Source organism: Tenrec ecaudatus, chromosome 13, assembly GCF_050624435.1.
Source record: "Tenrec ecaudatus isolate mTenEca1 chromosome 13, mTenEca1.hap1, whole genome shotgun sequence".
NCBI classification, from domain to species: Eukaryota; Metazoa; Chordata; class Mammalia; order Afrosoricida; family Tenrecidae; genus Tenrec; species Tenrec ecaudatus.
In genome coordinates, this window is record NC_134542.1 from 128,055,794 (window position 1) to 128,079,794 (window position 24,001).

At 41.7% G+C, this 24,001-nt stretch overlaps 1 protein-coding gene across 1 annotated transcript in view; it reads right to left on the reverse strand.

Annotated features, from left to right (window-relative positions):
* EPB41L5 (erythrocyte membrane protein band 4.1 like 5) overlaps positions 1 to 24,001 on the reverse strand; it is a 188,427-nt gene that overhangs the window by 111,007 nt on the left and 53,419 nt on the right. Inside the window, exons 12-13 of the mRNA XM_075530240.1 lie at positions 5,310 to 5,479; positions 3,972 to 4,078 (exon numbers count right to left, since the gene is read on the reverse strand). Coding sequence (XP_075386355.1) covers positions 3,972 to 4,078; positions 5,310 to 5,479 — 277 coding nt within the window. The remainder of the gene's footprint in view (positions 1 to 3,971; positions 4,079 to 5,309; positions 5,480 to 24,001) is intronic.

The window sequence follows — 24,001 nt, forward strand, 5'->3', positions numbered from 1 at the left end:
GAGAACTTGTTTATTGCTAACCAAGGAGGAGGGCGTGATTACAGGTAACCACACACATCACAAGAAGGGGTTGTACAACAGGAAACACAAGCAATAGGAGGGGGGTATACAAAAGCGTACCAGAAAGGGGATGAGCTAAGGGTGTACAAATGATAGAAACGGGTAGAACTAGAGCTATACAGTGACAAGAAGAGTTGACCCTAGATTCATGATGGTGGCCTACCCTTCGTCACCCTTGAGTGGGCTTGACCTCCCTGGGCTCTCATTCAGGGAAACAATTTACTACTATCCTTATCAGAAGGAAGTGGGTCCTACTTGTTGTGGGATAAACAGTGGTGACTGCTTGCTCTAGATGGCTGATAACCCTTCCGGAGAATAGCCCCTGACCTACTTCTGTTGCCCTCCAAGTGGATAGTCATGTGCAAGCTGCTAGGTTTCGGATATATTTGGGGAGACAACTTGGGAGAAATCTTTCTATTTCCCACAATAAACCCCCCTCAATCTAGGAGACAGGAATCTGTGAGACAAGTGCCAGAGAAGTAAGAGCAGCAAAGAGTATGAGAGAGCTGGGGGCTTCCTGGCCCACCAAGCAAAGAAGCTGAGTATCTCCCAGCACAGACTTGCTGTAGGTTAAGGCACTGAATCCTCCAGACACTTAATTGGGATGGGGGAAGGAGGCTAAATTTGCCAATGCATGAAGTTAAACTGGACCTTTGGGCCGAGAATTACTGCCAAGAGTTGGTGCTCAATTGGCAAAGCTACAGTTGCTCAAGCAGGGCAGAGGTCTAGGGACCCCAAGGCTGAGAGACTAAGGATCAGACAATTGTACCTGGAAAAGAACTGTATCCCAAGCATTTCTGGTCCTCCACGGTACCCTATTAACTTCCTTCATAAACTCCATAATCGTTAGTTCGAAGGGACTTCAAAACACTAGTTGGCAAAATTCCATTGACTTTTAATTCTAGTTTTCCATGAACTCTTTTAAGCCCTCTATAGTGTCTGAGTTGTGTGTCCAAAGAACTATCAGCCATAATAGAGAGGGTGTGGCAGTTACATAATCTCCAGTCAACTAGCAAAGGGATGGACTCTAGCCTGTCAATCACGTCACAGCCAATGAGGCCTCTGAGTGGGCATAGCCTTCTCCTGCGGATTCTGGGAATGCCTGTCTTCCTCCCTGGAGGCGGGACACACTCTCTGCTTCCTTTTCTTGCTGACAAGACACATGGAGCTACGCACTGAGGTGCTTCCACTGCCACTGGATCCACAAGACTTTTCACCCACTGACCCGTGATCTTCCTGCATTCACCATCATTGCATGTACTGCATGAGTCTGAAGAGGAATTTATAAACTGCCATCAGACATATGGGCTAATATAGGACTTATAGACTTGATCTGGAGTAGGCTGGGATGTTTTCTCAATATGCAGTTGCTCTTTTATATAAAGCTCTTATACACAGATGAGTCTCTCTGGATTGATTTATTTCTCTAGTCTACCCAGATTAACAGATGGGGAGTGCTTTGGGAAGGGGCGCCTGGTGTCAGAATCAGTGCAGAAGGTTGGAGGGTTGTGCTTGCTTCGGCAGCACATGTACTAAAGAAGGTTGGAGGGCAGCTGCATGCTGACCCTGTCTTTCAGGAATCACTCTCCCTCCCTGGGAAGTCAGAGGAGGTCGATGCCACCTTCACAACATTTTGGCAAACTTAAACAGCAAGTAACATTTATGAATTGAGAAGTTATTTAACATAATCTATAAAATAGGAAATAAATTTTACTTAATGTCTATTTCTCAAATGCCCGATTTTTTAAATTCCAAAATAGATAAAGGTAATTTTTTAAAATATTGCTCTTTACACAAAGCCCTTTACTAAACAAGACTATCAAAATGTGAAGTTACTGTTTTTCAACATATTCGCCAAGTTGGTCCATACACTTCTGAAGGCAGAGGCCTGGTGACACAGTGGATTAAGCACGGGGCTGCTATGAAATGGCAGTGGTTTGAATCTTCTAATGAGGCTGTGTGCTTTACAGAAAACTGTGTGGAATAGTTCTGCTCTGTGTCAACTTGGTGAAAGGGGGTTTGGTCTGATTTTGGAACATTGTCCTAAAGAATTCTGTGCTCTGAACAACAGGTCCAGCATCCTCAAGGTGCTCAAATCATGTTCCTTTTAAATGTTGAGTTTGGGGATAAAAAGAAGTCTAAAGGATATTTTCGTAAACTTTTTCCCAATAAGCATGCCCTGTGTCCTTCAAGAAAATCTATCAGGATTACCTCCATTGGAATCCCAAAAGTTAGTCACTGTAATCTTGTGAACACACGTCTATCTCTGCCTTGAGTTTCACTGGTCCAAATATCCCTTTGGGAAGCCACTGTTTTGATTGTGCCTGTTTGCCTAGAAGTCCTTCTAAGGAGACTACAACACGTCGCTATGAGTTGGCACCATCTTGATGGCAACTAGCAGTAAGACAAGTGTGTTACCGAGAGAGCCTGTCTACAGTCATTCACGGATCAGAGTACCATGTCTGAACATGCTTTGTTTAAAATAAACATTCATGAAGTGGAGTCCTAGTAGCAATACTTTTGTTTTGGCATTTCAGATTTTTTTTTAATTTCTTATTAGGACGGAAGAAAAACACATAATTGAGTCCCATATCATCATCATCATGATCTTATAGAAATGGCTTTAAGAGAAAACTGATCAGATGAATATTATTGCTTCCCATTTTCAAACTGCAGATTAGCTGCCACTGATCTAGAAAGTTGTCTGTCAAGATGCTTGAGATATGCCTATCCACAATAACACACTAGGAAATAACATGCGTACTTGGTTTCATCATACAAGACCAGCACAAAGGCACCACCCAGCCTCTGAGAACACTGGACCAGGCGCCCTTCAAAAGCATTTTGCTTCCTTCCTTATGAGCGCTCTTCCAGCAGCAGTCTAGTGTGACACAATGTCAGTTCTTTTGCTCCCTGGCTGTGTCATCATGTGGTGATAAACACTGACAGAGGGGTAAAAAGTCAACCCAGCCACAGCTGTGATGGACTGAGCAACCATCCAGCCCACGAAGATGTGGGTATTCTTGGATCTGGAAGCAACCCCTTTGCAGTGTCAGAAATACTGAAGTAGGCAGGTGGAGAGACGACCATACCCTGCACACACACACTAAAACCTTGGTGCAGAACCTTAACCCCATCAGATTTAGAGATCTTAACCAGGAAAGGCACAGAGGCGCTGACGCTTCTCCTCCTCTTTGGTACCAGTTTTAGCCACATAAGCTGCTGGACTGGTATAGGCAAAATCCAGAGGGAACAAAAACATGTGGCCCCCGCAGCACCACCCAATGCTAGGGGCCTCTCATTCTGCTTGTTTGTGCCTTTGAAGGCAAGCTTGAGAGCCTGGCTGGGAATGACAATGACCAGAAGGAGAGGACTCTCTGCTCCTTGGGGAGACAATTGCTCAGTCCACAATGCAATGTGCTTGCTGGCATGCTGCACCCCCAGCAGTGGTTTGACCCTTTCAAAGGACACTGCCACTGTCTTGGAGATGGCCCCCACCCCTCTACCTGCCAAGAAGTCCTTGGTGTAGGACACAGCCCCATTTTTCATGATGAAAGAGGCGGTGGCAGCAGCAGGTGACAGAATGTGACAGGGACCAGCTTGGACTCAGGTCTGGACTACTGCAATACTTTTTTATTTACTCTCAAATTTTGTTATGAATAGGTCTACAAAAGACCTAAGTTAATACCAAAACCAAAACAAACAAACCCAAAACTGCAGTCTCAGAATAGTGTTGGTATTCGCATTAATATAAAGTCTAATTTGTTATGAACATAGTGTTTCCCCTTTTTAAATGAAACTGATTATGCCAGAATCAAATAGAAAATGAGAACTTCAGATGACTGAAATAGACTTAAGAATATTCATATAGCTAAGTTAAAACAGGCTTTGGAAAGAGTGTTACACTTTACCTTTCATTTGTAGAGTTCTTCGAGAATATCTTTGACTGGGCCTTCTTTCAAAGCTTGTTGATCTTCTTGCTTTACTGGTTTTTGTGGTCTGATACTCGGTTTTCCCACTAAAAGAAATCAGGCACATTAAAAAGGAAGAGAGATTTTGAGGCCTATAGAAATTGGTGATAGATAAATAAGAGAAAGGTTATATTCACACTACCCTTGAAAAGTGTCATTCTGATCTTAACTCTGATGAAACCATGAATAATCTTTATATCTAGCTTTACTAGGCCATTCTTCCACTTAGTAGGCTCGTGTGGAATATGAAACACAGATTACACTGTTTTTGTCAAATAGGTATGCATATCAATAATTGAATATCTTTGTTTTTATGCTACTCTTCTCGCTATACTTGTTAACACTTTTAGTGACATTTTTTTCTAAGTGTTATAAGGTCTCTGGGAGTGCAGTAAATTAAGTGTCAGACTGCTAATCAAAGAACTGTAATATACTGTTTCTCTTTCTTCCTGATTTCCATTTAATGTTTGTTAAAGAAAATGTTATCTCATTTTTAATACTAGTAAAATAGACATACTCTTATATAAATCCTACATAATCAATTTTTTCTTTAAACCACTCCCAGTTGCATACTGAAAAATCACAGCAATAAAATCTACTCTCCAGTAAACAAAAACATTTCTAATTCATGACGAAAAATCTAGACTCCATGAAAATAATAAAATTTAAATTTACGGAGGATCACAAATACTAACCAAATTTCCACTTATTGTAACATATCTTTTTTTCCTACATAGTCTCTAGGTTTTAGACAGAAAAACCACAAAATTCTTTTCATAGCAATAGAAGTTGGGGCCAACTAGAATATAAATATTAAAAAGGAGATAAAACCCATCATACCATTACTTCCTCTCTATCGAGGCAATAACAATCATTAACAGAAAATTATACTTTTTTTTATTTATGTCAATCAAAGACTTTAGCAAACCATTTTTTCTTTTTTTTCTTCATTTTTTAAAATCATTTTATTAGGGGCTCATAAAACTCTTATCACAATCCATACATACATCAATTATGTAAAGCACATCTGTACATTCATTGCCCTCATCATTCTCAAAACATTTGCACTCTACTTAAGCCCTTGGTATTAGGTCCTCATTTTCCCCCTCCCTCCCCATTCCCTGCTCCCTCATGAGCCCTTGATAATTTATAAATTATTGTTTTGTCATATCTTTCCCTGACCATTTTATTTCTTAATGCCTTATCTGTAAAATAAGGAGGTGAGCTATTTTTTGGCCTCTACAGAGAAAGGTATAGGAAACAGTTATTAAAATTAACCTGTATCTAAATCGGGATCCTAGTCGGATAAACCCTGATCGATGAGAATTCTTCTGGACAGGGCCCCGGAGGCGGAAGAAGGCATGATGTTCCACAGCACATTTCCATAAGTGTTTGCACGCTTTGGGGTGTTCCAGTCTAAAGACAAAAGTATGCTCCTGCTCTTTGCCCTAAAAAAGAAGGAACTGTTAAAGGAGGTAAGCATCAGACCCAGAACCCCATCCGCCAGTTATGTCCAGGCCCACTGCCGTCGAGTTGATTCTGACACACAAGGATATAAATCTGACAAAAGCAGACAGGCACATCTTTCTCTTAAAGAGCTTGGTGGATTTGAACTGCCTACCTATTGGTTAGCAGGTGAGCACTCTAATCATGGTACCACCAGGTCTCCCTCACTCTTTATTACTGAGTTACAAATACAATCATAGTTAAACCAAGAATCAAATAATAAGGCGGGTAGTTTGTTTCCCTAAAATTCAGACACTCAGATTATTCTTAAAGTTTTTCCTCTACTTAGGTGAAATGCATTCTCAAAGAGACATGAAATGAGTTTTCATCCGTCATTCTTTGAGATAATGTGTAATTATAATTTCAAAGATGGCATCAGCTCTCAACACTTTGTCATAGCAACCTTACTCACAGGAAATGAAAGATTACATTAACACTCACAGGCACTTTTCTATGGATTTCACATGAATTATACCAAACAGTAAGACTACTGTAAGCCTCTTTTCATAGAAAAGAATGGTGAACCTTAAAGAGATTAAGCAACAACAAATCTAGCTGTCTCGCTCACTCACTTAATCACTCACTCATTGGGTTAAGTATCTGGAAGAGGGAAACCAGAACTGGAATTTAGTCATTCTGACTCCAAAGCTACCAACTCTAATAATTAAGCTGTAGTGGCATTCTAAGAAAAAAGAATTCTAAACACTCAAATTTACATGGAAAGATTTTCTTCAGTCTCCCTTAAAATAGTAAGCATGGGTACAAACTTCCAAATGCCCAAAAGAGAAATGGTTATGTAAATATTTGTATAATTTAAATGAATTATGTATAATGTAAATGAATGAATGAATGACACATATATGAGAACTTTGAAAAGTAGAAAATACGTAAGAGAGTAAAAATGTCCACTATGAGGCCCTTCATATGTTGTTACAGTTAGGTAACACTGAACTGGTTCCGATTCATAATGGCCCTATGAGGGTGTAAGAGAACATAACACAGTCTGGTCCTGTTAGTCACCTAGAAGCCTGAGCTGTGAGGTGTAGATGACCTGTCTTGAATTACTTCACATGAGCCAATCCACTAATCCACCCATTCGTCAAGGAAAAATCGAAGTCTGGATAACCCATCCCAGACTGTCTCACATTATCCATTCCAGAGCTCCTGTCCAAATAACCTATCAACAAAGTGGCCCCATATGATAAGAAGGTACTCCAGCTGTGGATTATAAGGCCAACCATTACATGAGAACAAGAACCAATCAGAGTGCAAGAATATGGGCCAATGGGGAAAGAGGGCGGGGACTGGGGGAGCCAATAGGGCCCCATCGCCCAATCTCCCAAAACCTGTAATTAATGTCACTAGACTGCCTACTTAAGGCTCACCAGAAAACAAATGCCAGTTTCAGGTGTCCCTATTTTATCTTTAAAGTGAACATGATTTTCTGTTTTCTTTGCTAGCCAAACAGGTACTAACATAGGTCTTTCCTAAAAGCAAAATGGCATATGAGATGTTTCAGAAGGTGGAGATAACTGTTAACAGATATACCACAAGCAGGTCTTTCAACACAGTTTAGAAAGCTGTAGGTCTGAATTCAGTCTACTGGCTCTAAGGGAAGGCTTACTTTAGACTCTGGAGGAATGTCCTGGTCCCTTCTGAACCTCTGCTCTGGAACATTTCTCTTCCCCTATCTCTGCAGGCATAGAAGTCTCCTTTTATCTCTTTTAAGAGACTGAGTCAAGACACCCTATTCACCAACCTGCTCGCTAACCTAAGATGGAATCCATTCACTATCAAAATGGGGATCCAACTCAATTCCTAACCATGTCTTTGGACAAAGAAGAGTCCCTCCTGAGAAGTCTAAAATATTATGGTGATGTCTCTTCATTCTTCCTTGTTAAGACCATTCTAACTTCCCTACTTTCCAATCCAGATTTGTTTTCCTGGGAGTCCACAATAATTTCACTACTCCCAAAGGCACAGTTCTGCAATCTTCATTATTCCACGCCCAGCTTTCAAATATTTACAAAGTGACTGAAAATATCATGGCTTGGGTCAAGCACACCTGAGTCTTAAAAGTGACGACTTTGCTCCTTGACATCTTTAAAAACACCTTTTGGAAGTTTTCCTGGAATAATATAATTGTTGGGGACATCCTGCCTGCTGCTTCTATAGGCATTGATTGTGGACAAAAGCGAAATGAAACAAAGTTCAATTTTGGCTGTTTATGTTTTTAACTGGTCCAGCTGTGATGATTTTTGCTTTCTTTCTGCTGTGGTTTAATTCAGACCAACATTGGATGAAGTCTTTGATCTCCACCAGTCTGCGCAGCGAGTCCTCTTCACTCTCAGCAAGACTGTGTGTTTGCACCCACACACCAGTGAGTGAGTCTTCCTGAAGCTGGATGCGGTGTTCTCTAGAAAGCCCAGCTTCTCGGGTTATTTACTCAGTATGTGGATGGAGAAAATATGGTGAAGGCTACGACCTTGATGCACACTTTTCCTTGATTTTAAACCATTCCTTGTTCTACTCAAATGACTGCCTCTTGGTCTATGTGCATTGAACACTATTCAAAGTACTGGAATCCCATTCTTGGCAACATTGCACATAATTTATTACCTAAAGAGTCAAATGCCTTGTGTAGTCAATAAATCACTGATAAGCATCATTCTGGTACTCTGCTTTCAGCCAAGATTCCTCCGACATGAGCAATAATATTCCTCATTGTACATCCTCTTTTGAATTTGGCTTGGAGTATAACTATTTTAAAATCATCTATAGGAAAATTGTACTTAAGCGTTACATTGATGATATTGTCAGAAAATTACCACATTCTGTAGGGTTACTTTTCTTTGTAATAAGTACAAATTCAGATCTCTTCCGTTTTTTTAACCAGTTAGCTGTTTGGAATTTCTTGGCATAGGTGAGTGAGCAATTCTAGCATTACCTTCATTTATTAAAATATCTAAATTAATTTTTTTTTTCACAAATGGCTTCAGAGAAGCTTGGAAACTTCTTTCACTACCATCAGCTCTTGATCATAAACGACTACCTAAAAAGGTTAAATGCTGACCAGTTAGTATTGGTACTGAGCTTCTTGCATCATTTAATATTTTTGCTAATACAATCCTTCCATACTGTAACTCGGGGCTTAGAGTTTTCTTCAGTTCTTCCTGTTTGAGAAATACCAAGCAATTCTTCCATCTTGGTTTTCTAATTTAAGGCCTTTGCTTATTTCATTATACTTTGTCTTCTCCTGCTGCCCTTTGAACTCTTTTCAATTCTTTTAGTTCGTAATTTTTTCCATTTGCTTTAGCTACTCTGCATTAAAGAGGAAGTATCACAGTCTCTTCTGAAATCTAGTTTGGACTTTTCTGTCTGTCTTACCTTTTAATAGCCTTTTGCTCTCTTCATCAATGATGTCCGAATATCAACCCCTAACTCAATTGGTGTTCAATACATGAAATCTAGTCTTAAGGTCTCTAATTTCAGGTGGGATATACTAAAAGTTGTATATGGCTCATGTGGACTTGTTTTAATTTTCTTCAGCTTCAAACTGAACTTGCATATGAGCAACTGCACATGACTAACGAGGATACTATCTTATCACTAACAATGCTTTACACCAGAATAGGTCATGAAATGTTCCTTTTGACAATGAGTATTAAATTGCTCCTCTTCAAATGACCATTTTTACATGATATTTTAAACACCACCAAATGAGTTGTAAATGATTCTGAAGAGACAGATTTGATAAGTGAAAACATTTATTATGCTAATTCTTTCCTGTTCATGTAAACACAGATGCAATTAAATTGTAAATATTTATATGTAAGTAAAAAAGGATCTCTCAAGAATAGCAAACTATACAGTTAAAAGTGAATTGGCGTATGTTTTGTTGTGTATATCTTCAGGACAATAGTGGAAATCCATTGAAAATTGGTAAAATGTAATTATACATGATAAGAAAATGTGGTCACAGCTTAAGTGACAACTGTTAACCCTTAAAATAGCAGTCTTTCTTACAACTGACGGAGCTCCAGTGCCCTACTGGGTTATGGTGTCAGGCTGCTACCAGCCCAGTGAGCGGAGAGAGATGAGGCTCTGCTCCTGAACAAATGTAGTCTCAGACGGCAGATAGGGCAAGAAAGGAAAATAATTTATAAATTATCAAGAGTTCATGAGAGAGGGGTGAGCGGGAAGGGAGAGGGAAAATGAGGAGTTGATGCCAGGGGCTTAAGCAGAGAGCAAATGTTTTTAAAATGCTGAGGATAATAAATGTACAAATGTGCTTTACACAATTTATGTCTGTATGGATTGTGATAAGAGTTTTATGAGCCCCCAATAAAATGTTCTAAATAAATAAATAAAGATGTGCATATTAAAAAAATGTAATCTCAGCAACAAGTTTGGAGCAATGGCTGATATTTAGATCTGATCAAATAGTGTATCAGTTTCTTGAGCATAATTTCAATGACATTTTAACATACATACAAGTAGATATGTGTGGTATTACTATTATGTCTTTACATGTAACATATTTTCGCATTGTTCTTTATGAGGGAGCTTCAAAAGTTTGTGGAAAAATGGAATAAAAAAGATAATGGATATTTTACATGAATTTATTTAAATCTTCCTTGTATTTATCCTTGAAATTTACAGTATCTCTTGGAATTTTCCCCATATTAGTGCTTAAGCTGCCTCAATAAAGAAAACAAAACTGACCAGTAGTTTTAGTGTCAGGATGTACCTTAAATTAAATAACGGGTTGAGCATTTATGCCCTGCAAATATACACTGAGTTGCAAACTAGCAAGCATACCTAAAGGATAATTTTTGGAAATGAATTAGTTTAGGCTGTATGGTTATGTATATTTACCCTGGACAGATTACCAAACTATACTCCAGATTAAGTTATTAAACATTTTATTCTAAGGATGAAAAATGGGAATTTGCTTGTAGACTTCATTTGTAATTGTTAACATAAATAATGTTAAACCTCTATGTATTTGAGCTATTTCTAATCCATACTTCTTCTATTCTTTGCTCATTTTTCTTTTAAAAAATACCTATTATAATCCAGAGCTGTAAGACACAATCTTTGGTAGCTCAGTAGTAAAATCTAATTTCAAAAACTACTGTATATACTCGAATGTAAGCCAACCCAAGTATAAACCGAGGTACCTAATTATTACCTGGGAAACAAGGAAAACTGATTGACTTTGAGTATAAGCCTAGGTTGGAATATGTAGAAGCTATTGGTGAGTTTCAATAATCAAAACAAATGAAAATAAAATTACTAAAAATTGAGACATCAGTAGGGGAATGTATTTAAATATTTATTTTAAATAAAAACATAAATAAAAGGACAAGTCTTTTAACATTTGGTAAACCAGCACAGTAAGTACACAATAAGTTCAACAAAACAATAAGATATCGACAATGATACCTTAAGAGTACTATTCCCTCAGCTCAACCAGCAACCAAGCTAAAATGTAGAGTTAAAATCCTTCAAAACTGGATTCCTCATCATTATCTGTATCCCAATGCAGAGCTTCAGCTGGTGTGAGGTGATCATAGACGCTGTCCTCACTGAGATCGCCGTCATCACCATCACTGCTGTCATTTTCATACAAAGCGCAGTCTTCACTGCCATCCGTAGCATTACTAATACTACATTTCTGGAAGGCACGTTGCCCCGTGTCTTCTGGAATGTCTTCCCATGCATCTCGAACCCACCTTGCTATTAACTCTATGTCAGGCTTCATGAGATTTCCTCCTTTTGTTAGTCGGGCTTGACCAGATGACATCCATTCATGCCACATCCGTCGCACACAGTCTTTAAAAGGCTTATTCAAAGATACATCCAGAGGCTGCAGTACAGATGTAAGCCCACCTGGAATAATGGCTAAGGTAACTTTACTAGATTTTGCCAATTTTTTTACGTCATCCGATAGGTGGGCTCTGAACATATCCCAAACAAGTAACGATGGCTTTTTCTTTAAGGCTGCCCCTGGTAGTCGGTTCCAAATTTCTTCCAGCCATTTTTTTATTCCGTCTTCATCCATCCAGCCTTTAACATGTGCACGCACAGTAATTCTTGGTGGGAAATTGATCTTTTTAGGCAAGTTCTTTCTTTTAAAAATCATGAGAGGACACAGCTTAGTTCCATTAGCCAAACATTATAGAACTGTAAAGTGTTGGGGTTTTTTTTTCATTTCCTGTGGTTTTGAGAAAAATGGTTTTTTCTCTTAAACTTGCCACACTTCTGTTGCTTGGAAGATCAAAAGTCATGGCAGTTTCATCCATACTCCCAATATCTGCCAGGTCATAATTATAAATCCTTCTTTGTTTTATAATAAATGACTGGAATAACATAATTTTTCTTCAAGGTCTTGTGGCAATTTCTGGGAAATCTCTGTTCTTTGTCTCAAATATAGTAGGCCAAACCTATTCATGAAGCGGGTACACCATCCTGCTGACGCAGCAAATTTTTCAATGCCTGGTGCTTTATATTTGTCATCCTTAGCCATTTGTAGAGCATTTATGCGGATTCCCCTGCGTGCTACGCAGTAACTATTTTGACGACACTCTATAACCCATTTTTGCAATTCACTCTCTAGAGACCCATAAAAAGACGTTAAACCATGACGAGCTCATTTAGCTTTTGGAATCTGTTCCAAGGAGCTTTCATTTTCCGCCACTCCCTCACTTGCTTTTCGTCAACACAGAATTCCCTACTTGCAATACTGTTATTGCTCTCTTCTGCCCTTGACACAACCTTCATTTTGAAACCAGCCTCATATGACCGTTGTTTTTGTTTTGGTTCAAGAGTTTCCATTTCTAATAGGATAAAAATCAATACTTTGAAAAAGAACTTTCATGGTAATGCCTCCCCGCAACATGTTAGCAGGGAGAAGGGTGGGGAGTCCGTGCGGGTGGGGGATGCAGGATGTGAGTTAACACAGATACCAGAGGGGAGAGACGGAGCGCAGTCTCAGACACATCCTTACCAGTTCAGCTGCCAGCGTAAGTGAATCACTATGGGTGCTTTTGTGAATTGGAGCCGTCCACGTCATAGGACAGCTTTGATTGGTTAGATGTGAGTAAACCAACATTCGAAGTCAGCAGGGCTTTGAATGAACAGTGGAGAAACGGCAACACCCGTGACATAACGGGTGCTCGTCCCATTGCCTCGGGGGACCCAGGGAGATGTTTCACCTCGCTGGGGTGCCATGACCTGTGTATAAGCAGAACCCCAGTTTTTCAGCACATTTTTTGTATTGAAAACTCGGCTTATACACGAGTATATAAGGTAATTACTATTTATTTTCAGGTTTTTGGGGTTTTTTTAGGTACTTTTAAAAAGCATTTCTATCATTTCATTATACATACAAATCTGACGGATCTTTCAATATACTCTTTCCTAGTTGAGTCCTGGTGGCGCTGTTGAGCAAGCTTTGGACTGGAAATTGTATAACTGATAGTTCAGACCAACCATCCACTCTGTAAGAGAGTTGAGGCTAGCTGCTCCCATAAAGATGTACAGCCTCAGAACCCCTGTACACTCATGCCCCAAGTCAGAACTGACGACAACAGAGGGTTTGGTTTTACGGATTCACCACCAGGCTGGAGTAGAGTAAGTGAAGCCTTACTATTCTGCAAGACCATATGGAACTGCTGTCACTCCTTCTACTCCACACATTTACTTGAATAAGAACTAATTTACATCTTACAGCTCTATTGGAATACTCTTCCTGCATCCAGACAACCTTTCTTTTCAACTCAGAATTACAGTGTCATCTTTATGAAGTCATTTTAAAATATCACTTAAAAGGCATAAACTACTTACTAAGCTCAATAAAACTAAACTGAAGTCGGTGTAAGTCACCTACATGCTGCCAGTTGTAACTCTCTTAACTGCTGCTTGGGCAACACAATTTTAAAAGAGTATTTAAGACAATATTATACTGGATGACACAAATTTTTCTAGCTGTTGAAAAGCAAAAATGTGTAAAAATATTTTAACATATATATGTGGGTTTATATATATTTCATATATTTTATATATATATATATATATATAGAGAGAGAGAGAGAGAGAGAGATGACCACATAGAAGGAAACTGTGGGGGTCGGTATTTCCCCCCCCTTAAACTTTCTAGGTTTTTCTTACTAAATAATTTAAATGGAAACACACTAAATAATCATTGAAAAGCTATGAGGAAATGCCAGCTAATTCATCGGGGCGGTTCACGGGCTTTAAAAAGACACCTCCCTGGCTTGCACTCTTTCCCAGCCTATGAGTCCCTTGAGTGTGGAAGTCACCACAGTGACTGCTCTACTTCTAGGCACAGTGTGTAACATTTTAGAAACTGCAGCTCAGAAAGCACCCTAAATACCCAAGCTCTTGACATGGCTAAAACTCAGGGTGTCGAGAGGATTTAATGTAACTGGTGGTCAACTGATTCTCAAAAGATGCCACAAGGTGACCCTTTACAGTAGCCTGTATCTATATTTTTTAATTGCTCCAGGAAACTAAAGGGTCAACCAAAATCCTGTCACCAACCCGACAAAAAACCAACCCCTGCAGAGGGGGCCAGCCAGTACCTTGACTCCTGCAACTCTGTAAACCTTCATCAATGAAGAACATTACAGTTTGCGGCTTGGGTCTTCATTAGCTTCTGTAACCCTGCAGCTCCTTGGAGCACTTTGCAAGGGCTTCTTGACCTTGTCTACCATTTTGCAAAATACTCTTCTGCATGAAATACTGCCCCCCACAGTTTCCTTCTATATGGTGTATGGTCATCTCTCTCTCTCTCTCTCTCTCTCACACACACACTCTGTGTGCGTTTGTGTGTATTTACGTTAAAATATTTTTGCTTTTTAACAGCTAGAAAAATCTGTGTGGTTCAGTATAAACTCTTTGCTTTTCCTTTTAAAGAAACTCACGTTTTTTTTTCACTATAACAATATCTACTCCATAAGAGATAATACTGTGTATTCTTAAAACCTAAGAATAAGCTAGAATTAAAAATGATACCTAACTAATACTTGGAACACCCACTCCCTGGCTTTTATTTTATAAGGACTACATGTTTACAACAACATAAAAGACAAAGAATCAAAATGAAAAATACCCAAAGCTTATACTACTCTGTGATGCTTAAGACTGGAATCTATCTGAACTTTATGTTAAAAAATTTTTTAAATAAGTATTACCATATTAAAAAACACAACTGTCCCAAACTTCCACTTGCTATATTATGGAAGTGCTTCCTACATCAAAACCTATTTTTCCTTGGATGTACAGGTTTTCAGGGTAAGAAATTCCTATGCCAAATAAAGCCACAAGTATACACGTACAAAAATCTTTGCAGGTCTACTATGCTCTCCTGCGTTACTCTTGACCACGTTGCTGAAGTGGTTTGTTTATTTGTTGGACTCTCTACTACTATCACATTCTTTGACACAGGAAATAAATATCCCACTGATCCTCTTCTCTTTTAAAGCAGCCTCACATTAAGTGCTTGATATCCCTCGTTAATTGGATGAACACCTGTAGAGCCAAAGTGGTACTTCAAGATCCAGTAATTGGACAGTGCTTACTATTAGAAAGCCACCAGGCTTCTGACAAATCCCTTTATTTTATTCCACTGTTCACCATCACTATTCAAAATCTTGAACAAACAAGTTATACTGTGTGCATAGAAGTTTTTAATGCACAGTATAATTGCTTTCCCAATTATGTTGTCCACCTGTATCTATAATAAACCATAGCAAATCCTTAGAAGGCTATGATTATGATACACTGTACGACTTACCTGATTATCAGTTTTCTATTTACTAGTACTTATGTTGGAATTTACACTGATAATTTTCTTACAGCACCTTTGTGGCCCAACAGAGAAGAGCAGAAACATATCCAACAGAAGTAAATAAAGGATAAAACAAATGTGGTCTTATTTGTTAATCATCTATAATAATTAAAGATCAAGTATAAAACTATAAAACATTAGCATTTTATGATTAGAAGCAAAATACTTTAAAAATCATAAATCCAATTGGACCAACCAGAATGGAAATATGTATAATCCTCTATTATGAACAATGAAATCACTGTTCGTGAACAATGTTCAGAAACTGTTGAAGGAGAATCTAAACTATGCTGTAAAACTTCACTAAAAACAAAATTAGGGAGAGGGGGAAGATGGCCGACAGGGACACCCGCATACTCTGAGAGCTCCTCCAAACAAAGCGGGATTGGCGACCAGGTAGCTGAATAGTAAGAGTCTGGTGAGTGAAATATCCCCCTGGGACAGCACCCCAGTCCTACCCCACGTATTTGTCCGGAGCAGGGGTCTAGGTGAAAGAGGACCGGACTAGTGGGACATCTCTGGCCACTAAGCTGCCGTGAGCTCACTGGCGACCGGCTTAGGCTCCATCCCCAAACCGGACGCCAGCCCAGAGCCACTTGCCTGCCGTGCCTACTCCAGCGGCCCACTCCCCACTCCCCACTCGCGGATCTCCACTGGGAGAGAAGCTTTCCTCTCCCGCAGTTCCCCTCTCCCCGCAGGGCAGCGATCTGCCCTCGGGCCCACGTCCCTCCCTCCATTCATCCAAGCTCAGGGGAGCGGACCCGCGGGTTGTCTGGCGACTCCCACGGGGGACCATCCACCCGCACCACTGCCACGGACCTCTCCACCTGCCCTCCGTGCGCTGGCCTCCCACCCCCGCCCGCCCCCGCCAGCCCCTGGCAGCCTAGCGCCAGCTCCACTCCTGGCGGGGACCCTGCGCTGAGCACTTCCCGCCAACAGGAGCCATAGCCCAACCCGCGCCTGTCCCGGACCCTGAGCTTCCGCGGAGCGCCGCGCCCCGCGCTGCTGAGTCTGCCCACCAAGGGCCCCCCCCTGCGCAAGGCACAAGAGTAGGTGCCCTCCCCAGGGTGCTGAGGGGACCCCGGCAGCCGCGACTCTGAGCCTGAGCAGAAGAAGGGCGCCATTGCCCCCTGCGGTTTCGCGCCAAGCCTCCTTTGCCGGCGCCATTACCCCCCGCGGTTTCGCGCCAAAAGGGCGGAGAGCGAACACCATTGTTCCCTGCAGTGTCCCGCAGCTGCCTGTGCAGCTATCCAAGGGGCCTCCCCGCGCCCGCTCACAGCCCGGGCAGATCAAACACTCCACCTGCAGTGGAGCCTGGGTCTCGACTTTGCAGTCCCTGAGGAGCCGTCAGTGAGCTCCAGCCAGCTCTCACCACCTGGGGCCCTGTTGGGTCCCCAGTGCCAGCCCTAAGCCTGCCGCAGCCCGCCCCAGCCACCCCAGGAGACGGCACAGTGGCCTGAGCCTCCACACAATAAGGTTACTCCTGTCTCCCAGAAGCATGGGGCCTATTAAAGGATCAAGGAAAAATCAACAGACCACATCACTCCCAACAAAAAAATCAGAAAAACGAGGCACTTTAACAGACCTAACGTCACTCATAGAAGAAACAGATATAGATCAGCCACAAAAGGAAATCTTCAGAACTCTGCTTGCAGTAATACAGGAGCTAAGAGAAGCAAACCAAAAAAAGGATGCAACGATAGAAGGGATGAAATGCACAATAGAGGGGATGAAGTCCACAATAGAGGGGATGAATACTATCCACCAAAAGGAACTGCAGAAACTAACAGAGGAGGTAGCAGAGGCCACACAAAAGGTCACAGAAGCTATATCTAGGCTTGAGGAGGCTGAGAACCGTATCAGCGAACTCGAGGACGCTCAAACCAAACGAAGCAAGCGAGAAAAACAATCAGATAGGAAAATTAAAGAAACAGAAGACAGCCTGAGATCAATGACAGATGCTATGAAGAGGAATAATATTCGAATAATCGGTCTACCAGAACACAACATAACACACAAATCGACCGCCAAGATAGCAAAGGAATTCCTGGAAGAAAATTTCCCCAACCTAACAAAGGAGAATCCGACTCTCATACAGGAAGCAGAGAGGACGCCGGCTAAGCTAAACACCAAGAAGAACACGCCAAGGCATATAATTGTAAAATTAACCAACTTAGAGGAAAAAGAGAAAATTCTACGAGCATCAAGAGAAAGGAAGACAGTCACATACAAAGGAGCGCAGGTAAGGGTATGCTCAGACTTATCAGCTGAAACCATGAAGAGGAGGAGAGAATGGAGCAGCATCTTCCAAATTCTGAAAGATAAAAATGCCTCCCCCAGAATCCTATACCCTGCCAAGTTATCCATTAAGATAGAGGGTAAGATAAGGGTCTTCCAGGACAAGGAAGAACTCAAAAAATATACTGCAAGTCACCCGACCCTGCAGAACATACTGGCTGACTCACTATGGCCAGAAGATCAAGCTCCAACTAGAACCTCCAGGAGACCACCATATAGCCCATCTCCATCTAGAAGCCAACATGCCAGCAACACGTACCAGGACAACACGGTCTCAGATGGAAAAGAGGACAGGATAGAAACCCTCCACTCAAACGCAGTACACTGATATGAAGGAAGATAGGCAAAGACCCAAAACACAAAACAGAATATGGCAACCATGAAGCCAGAGATTGTAATAATCACTTTGAATACAAATGGGCTCAATTCATATGTTAAAAGAAAGAGGCTGGAGGATTGGATTAGAAAACATAACCCATCAATCTGCTGCCTGCAAGAGACACACCTTAAGCAAGCAGACAAGCATATGCTGAGAATAAAGGGCTGGAAGAAAGTTTACTAAGCAAATGGTAACTCCAGGAAGGCAGGAGTGGCTATCTTAATCTCCGACAAAATGGATCTCAAGATCCAAAACATAAAAAGAGACAAAGAGGGACATTACATAATGCTCAAAGGCTCAGTAAACCAGGAAGCAATAAGCATACTGAATATTTACGCACCTAATAATGGTGCGGCAAATTTCGTCAAACAAACTATTAAAAAAATGACAGAAGAAATCACGGAAACAACAATAATAGTGGGGGACTTCAACACTCCACTATCAGAGAAAGACAGGTCACAGGGAAAGAAGCTCAGCAAAGAGGCCAGAGAGCTAAACAATGTAATTAGGCAACAGGGCCTGATAGACATCTATAGAGCCTTTCATCCAAAAGCAAAAGGTTTCACATTCTTCTCCAATCCACACGGATCTTTCTCAAGAATAGATCACATGCTGGGGCACAAGGCCAGCCTGAGTAAATTCAAACACATAGATATTATCCAGACGTCTTTCTCAGACCACCATGCCATAAAGCTGGAGATTAATAGGAGGGCACCCAGAAAAGCAAGGGTCACCAATTGAAGAATAAACAACGATCTCCTGCGACATGAATGGGTTAAGGTCCAGATCAGAGAGGATATCAGGAAATTTCTAGAAACTAATGAGAACGAGCATACAACATATCAAAACTTATGGGACACTGCAAAGGCAGTTATCAGAGGTAGCTTGATATCACTGAACGCATACATGAAAAAAGAAGAAAGGCGTATGACAGATATGTTAACACAAAACCTCCAACAACTAGAACAGAGTCAACAGAACTACCCCTCCAATAGCAAGAGAAAAGAAATAATAAAAATCAGGGCGGAGTTAAACCAGTGGGAAGACAAAAGAACAATGCAAAGGATTAACGCAACTAGAAGCTGGTTTTATGAACGAATTAATAAAATTGACACTCCCCTGGCAAAGCTTACCAAAGATAGAAAGGAACAATCATCAATAGCCAGGATGAGGGATGAATCGGGGGCAATAACAACAGACCCCAATGAGATAAAAAGGATAATCACAAAGTACTATGAAGGTTTGTATTCTAATGAATTCAGAAACCTGGAAGACATGGATAAATATTTAGAAAAACAATCTATCCCTAGATTATCTGAGACAGAGATCAAGAACCTCAACAAACCCATAGCGAAGGAAGAAATAGAGAGTGTCATCAAAAACCTACCAAGGAAAAAGGCCCCAGGGCCAGATGGCTACACAGCAGAATTTTACCAAACATTCAGGGAAGAGCTGACACCGATCCTCCACAAAGTATTCCAGAACATAGAAAAGAACGGCAAGCTCCCAAACTCATTTTACGAAGCCAGCATTACTTTGATACCCAAACAGGGAAAAGACCCCACAAGTGTAGAGAATTATAGACCAATATCTCTAATGAACATAGATGCAAAAATCCTTAACAAAATATTGGCCAATAGAATACAAAGGAACATCAAACATATCATTCACCACGACCAAGTAGGATTCATCCCAGCGATGCAGGGATGGTTTAACACCCGAAAATCCATCAATATCATACACCACATCGAGAAGAAAAAGGATAAAAACCATATGATAATATCCATAGATGCAGAAAAAGCATTTGACAACATCCAGCATCCATTCCTAATCAAAACACTCATGAAGATAGGATTGGAAGGTAAGTTCCTCAAGCTCATACAAGCTATCTATGAAAGACCAACAGCCAACATCATAGTCAATGGAGAAAAGACAAGAACAATACCACTGAAAAAGGGTACAAGGCAAGGATGCCCCCTGTCCCCTCTTCTATTCAATATCGTTTTGGAGGTTCTGGCTAACAACATAAGACAGCGGAAGGACATCAAAGGGATCCAGTTGGGAGAGGAGGAGGTGAAACTATCGTTATTTGCAGATGACATGATCCTATACATTGAAGACCCCCAAAACTCCACAGTTGGAATACTTACAGCAATAGAGGAATACGGAAGGGTAGCAGGATACAAGATCAATAAACAGAAGTCGGTAGGGTTTCTATACACATCGGACAGGGCCATGGAAGAGGCGATTAAGAGGGAAGTACCCTTCACAGTAGCCAAGAACAAACTGAAATACCTAGGAATATACTTAACAAAAAATACTAAAGACCTATATAAGCATAATTATAAAACCCTATTACAGGAAACCAAAAGTGACCTTCACAAATGGATGAAGCTCCCCTGCTCCATGGTTAGGTAGGCTGAACATAGTAAAGATGACAGTTCTTCCTAAAGCACTCTACAAGTTCAATGCTATACCAATCCAATTACCATCAACCTTCTTCAAAGAATTGGAAAAACTGACCACCAACTTCATATGGAGAGGGAAGAAACCCAGAATTAGCAGAGAACTCCTCAAGAAGAAGGACACAATTGGAGGACTCGCCCTGCCTGATTTTAATGCCTACTACACAGCTACAGTGGTCAAAACAGCATGGTACTGGCACAATGATAGACACTCAGACCAGTGGAAAAGAATAGAAAGCCCAGGAGTAAAATCATCAGCATATAGACAACTGATCTTCGACAAGGGTCCCAAAAACGTCAAGTGGGAAGCAGATGCCCTCTTTAATAAGTGGTGCTGGAAACAATGGATATCCACATGTAGAAAGTTGAAACAAGACGTCTACCTCACCCCATGCACAAGAATACACTCAAGGTGGATCACAGATCTAGAAGTCAAACCCCAAACCATCAGGACCATTAAGGAAGGAATCGGGACTAATCTCAGAGCACTGGCCCAGGGAGCACATAGGCTCACTGCAACAGGGAAGGGGACACACACAGGTGATCTGGAAATCGACAAATGGGATCTAATAAGAATAAAACACCTGTGCACCTCGAAAGACTTTGCCAAGAGGGTGACAAGGCAACCCACAGACTGGGAGAAGATTTTTAGTAATGACACGTCAGACAAAGGGCTCATTACTAAAATCTACAACACCATCATGACCTGCAAAAAGAGGAAAACAGTTAACCCCCTAAGGAAGTGGGCAAAAGAAATGAGAAGAACTTTCACTAGAGAGGAGATCAATATGGCCAATAAATATATGAGAAAGTGCTCGAAGTCCCTTGCCATAAGAGAAATGCAAATCAAAACAACCATGAGATACCACCTAACACCCCTGAGGCTAGCCCAGATCAGTAAATCAGAGAGCAACAAGTGTTGGAGGGGCTGTGGTGAAATAGGAACCCTCCTCCACTGCTGGTGGTCGTGCAGATGTGTACAGACACTGTGGAAAGCAATCTGGCGATACCTAAAGAAAATGGAAATTGATCTACCTTATGACCCAGCCATCCCTCTACTGGGCATATACCCGGTTGAAGCAGCAAATAAAACACGACCAGTCATATGCGCTCCAATGTTTATTGCGGCACAATTCACAATAGCAAAGACTTGGAAACAGCCTAAGTTTCCATCGATAGACGAGTGGATTAGCAAACTTTGGCACATACACACAATGGAGTATTATGCAGCACTAAAAAGCACCGATGAGCACATGAAACACGTTATTTCATGGGAAGAGCTGGAAGGAATTATGCTAAGCGAGGTAAGCCAGTCCCAAAGGGACAGGTACAACATGAGTCCCCTGAGGTAAGTACAATCAGCATGACAGAAATGGGGCATTAATCCACCCAAGGGGAGGGTATTGTTTATATCTCCACAGGGAAAGTGGGACCAGACTTCAACCCAGTGTCGCAAGGTGTGAATGCATTATCCCGGCGTGGAGGACGGAACCGGTGGAGAGGTCTGGGAGGCAGGCCCCAGCACCATAAATTAAGTGGATTCCTGCCCCTCCCCCGAAAAGAACTTGTTCCAAAGGACGACATTGACCCTGCAGCTATGGGAGATGGACATATTTGATCAGAGCACACGGGAGCAGATGAAGGGGCAGGAGGAGAGAGTGGAGCACAGCCTGGCCCACCAGGCCGTGATGATGATGTTCCTGAGTAGAGCAGCCAGTCCACAGAGAGAACAACATGGCTGGCCCTACTATGAGACATGATGCCCCTCAGTGACTAAGGGCGATACAGGGGACAGCACCGGAGACACAGTGTGGGAATTGCACCTGACCTGATCCCACCACACCGAGGCAATGCACTGGGGGAGTGCAGCGGAACAGCAAGGGAATGGAGTGGCAAGGTCCCCAGGGAATGCTGAAAGTGGACTTTGGGGCCAGGGCGTGGTGCCCCAACAGACTGGACTGGGAAACGCTCCTAAGGGCCAGCAAAGATCCCTGAACTAACTACAAGCTTTTCTCTTGTGAACTGTTTTGTTCTGTTCTTTTTCAGTGGTTTGTTTTGGTTGTTTTGTTGTCTGGTTATATACTGTTGCTTTGTGTTCCTCTGTCTAGTTTTCGTGCATGTTAGTGACTCCACAGGTCTGTCTGAATAGGACAGGCTGGATGAACTATCTGGATGAAAAACAACGGGACCGACAGTTCCGGGGGGACTTGGGGTGGGGGGTAGGGGGGGGTAAGGAAGTGGTGTTAACAAACCCAGGGACAAGGGAAAAACATGGGACCCCAAAGGGTAGAGAAGGGGGAGTGGCAGGCCTGGTGGGAAATGATCAAGGGTAAGGTTGCTTAGAGAAGAGGTATACTCTAGCCCAGGTGGCAATGAAGCATGGTAGTGGGGCAGGAGGAGGGTCGAGGGAGATGGAGGAAAGAGCTAGGAGTCAAAGGGCATTCGTGGAGGTCTAGACAAAGACATGTACATGCAAATATATATAGGAGGTTGGGGAAATAGATCTTTGTGTCTATATTTATAGGTAAAGTATTAAGGTGGCGGAAGGACCTTGGGCCTCTACTCAAACACTCCCTCTATGCATGAATACCTTCTTTTATTAAATTGGAACTCTATGATGCTCACTCTCCCGACACAACAGCTGGAGCCAACATGGGTGAACAAGTAAATGTGGTGAAGAAAGCTGATGGTGCCCGGCTATCAAAAGAGATAGTGACTGGGGTCTTAAAGGCTTGAAGATAAACAAGCGGCCATCTAGCTCAGAAGCAACAAAGTCCACATGGAAGAACACACCAGCCTGTGTGATCGAGTGGTCCCAAAGGGATCAGTTACCAGGCATCAAAGAACAAAAAATCATATCACTGACTGCACACCTCCATGATAGGATCGCTGAAGACAAATGGGTGCATAAGCAAATGTGGTGAAGAAAGCTGATGGTGCCCGGCTATCAAAAGAGATAGTGTCTGGGGTCTTAAAGGCTTGAAGGTGAACAAGCGGCCATCTCGCTCAGAAACAAATAAGCCCACATGGAAGAAGCACACCGGCCAGTGCGATCACGAGGTGCCCAAGGGACCAGATATAAGGCATCATGCAAAAAAAAAAAAAAGATATAAGTGTGTGTATGTATGTGTATTTATGTGTATATGTATATATGTATGTGTATATATATATTATATTAAATGAAGGGGGAAGTGCAGAGTGGAGACCCAAGGCCCAAGTGTCAGCCAATGGAGATCCCCTCATAGAGGGGCTTAGGAGAGGAGATGGGTTAATTAGGGTGCGAGGTAGTATCGATGAAGAACACAGCTTTCCCCCAGATCCTGGATGCTTCCTCCCCCCAACTACCATGATCCGAATTCTACCTCGCAGGGCTGGATAGGACAGAGGCTGTACACTGGTACATATGAGGGTTGGAGATACAGGGAATCCAGGGTGGATGATACCT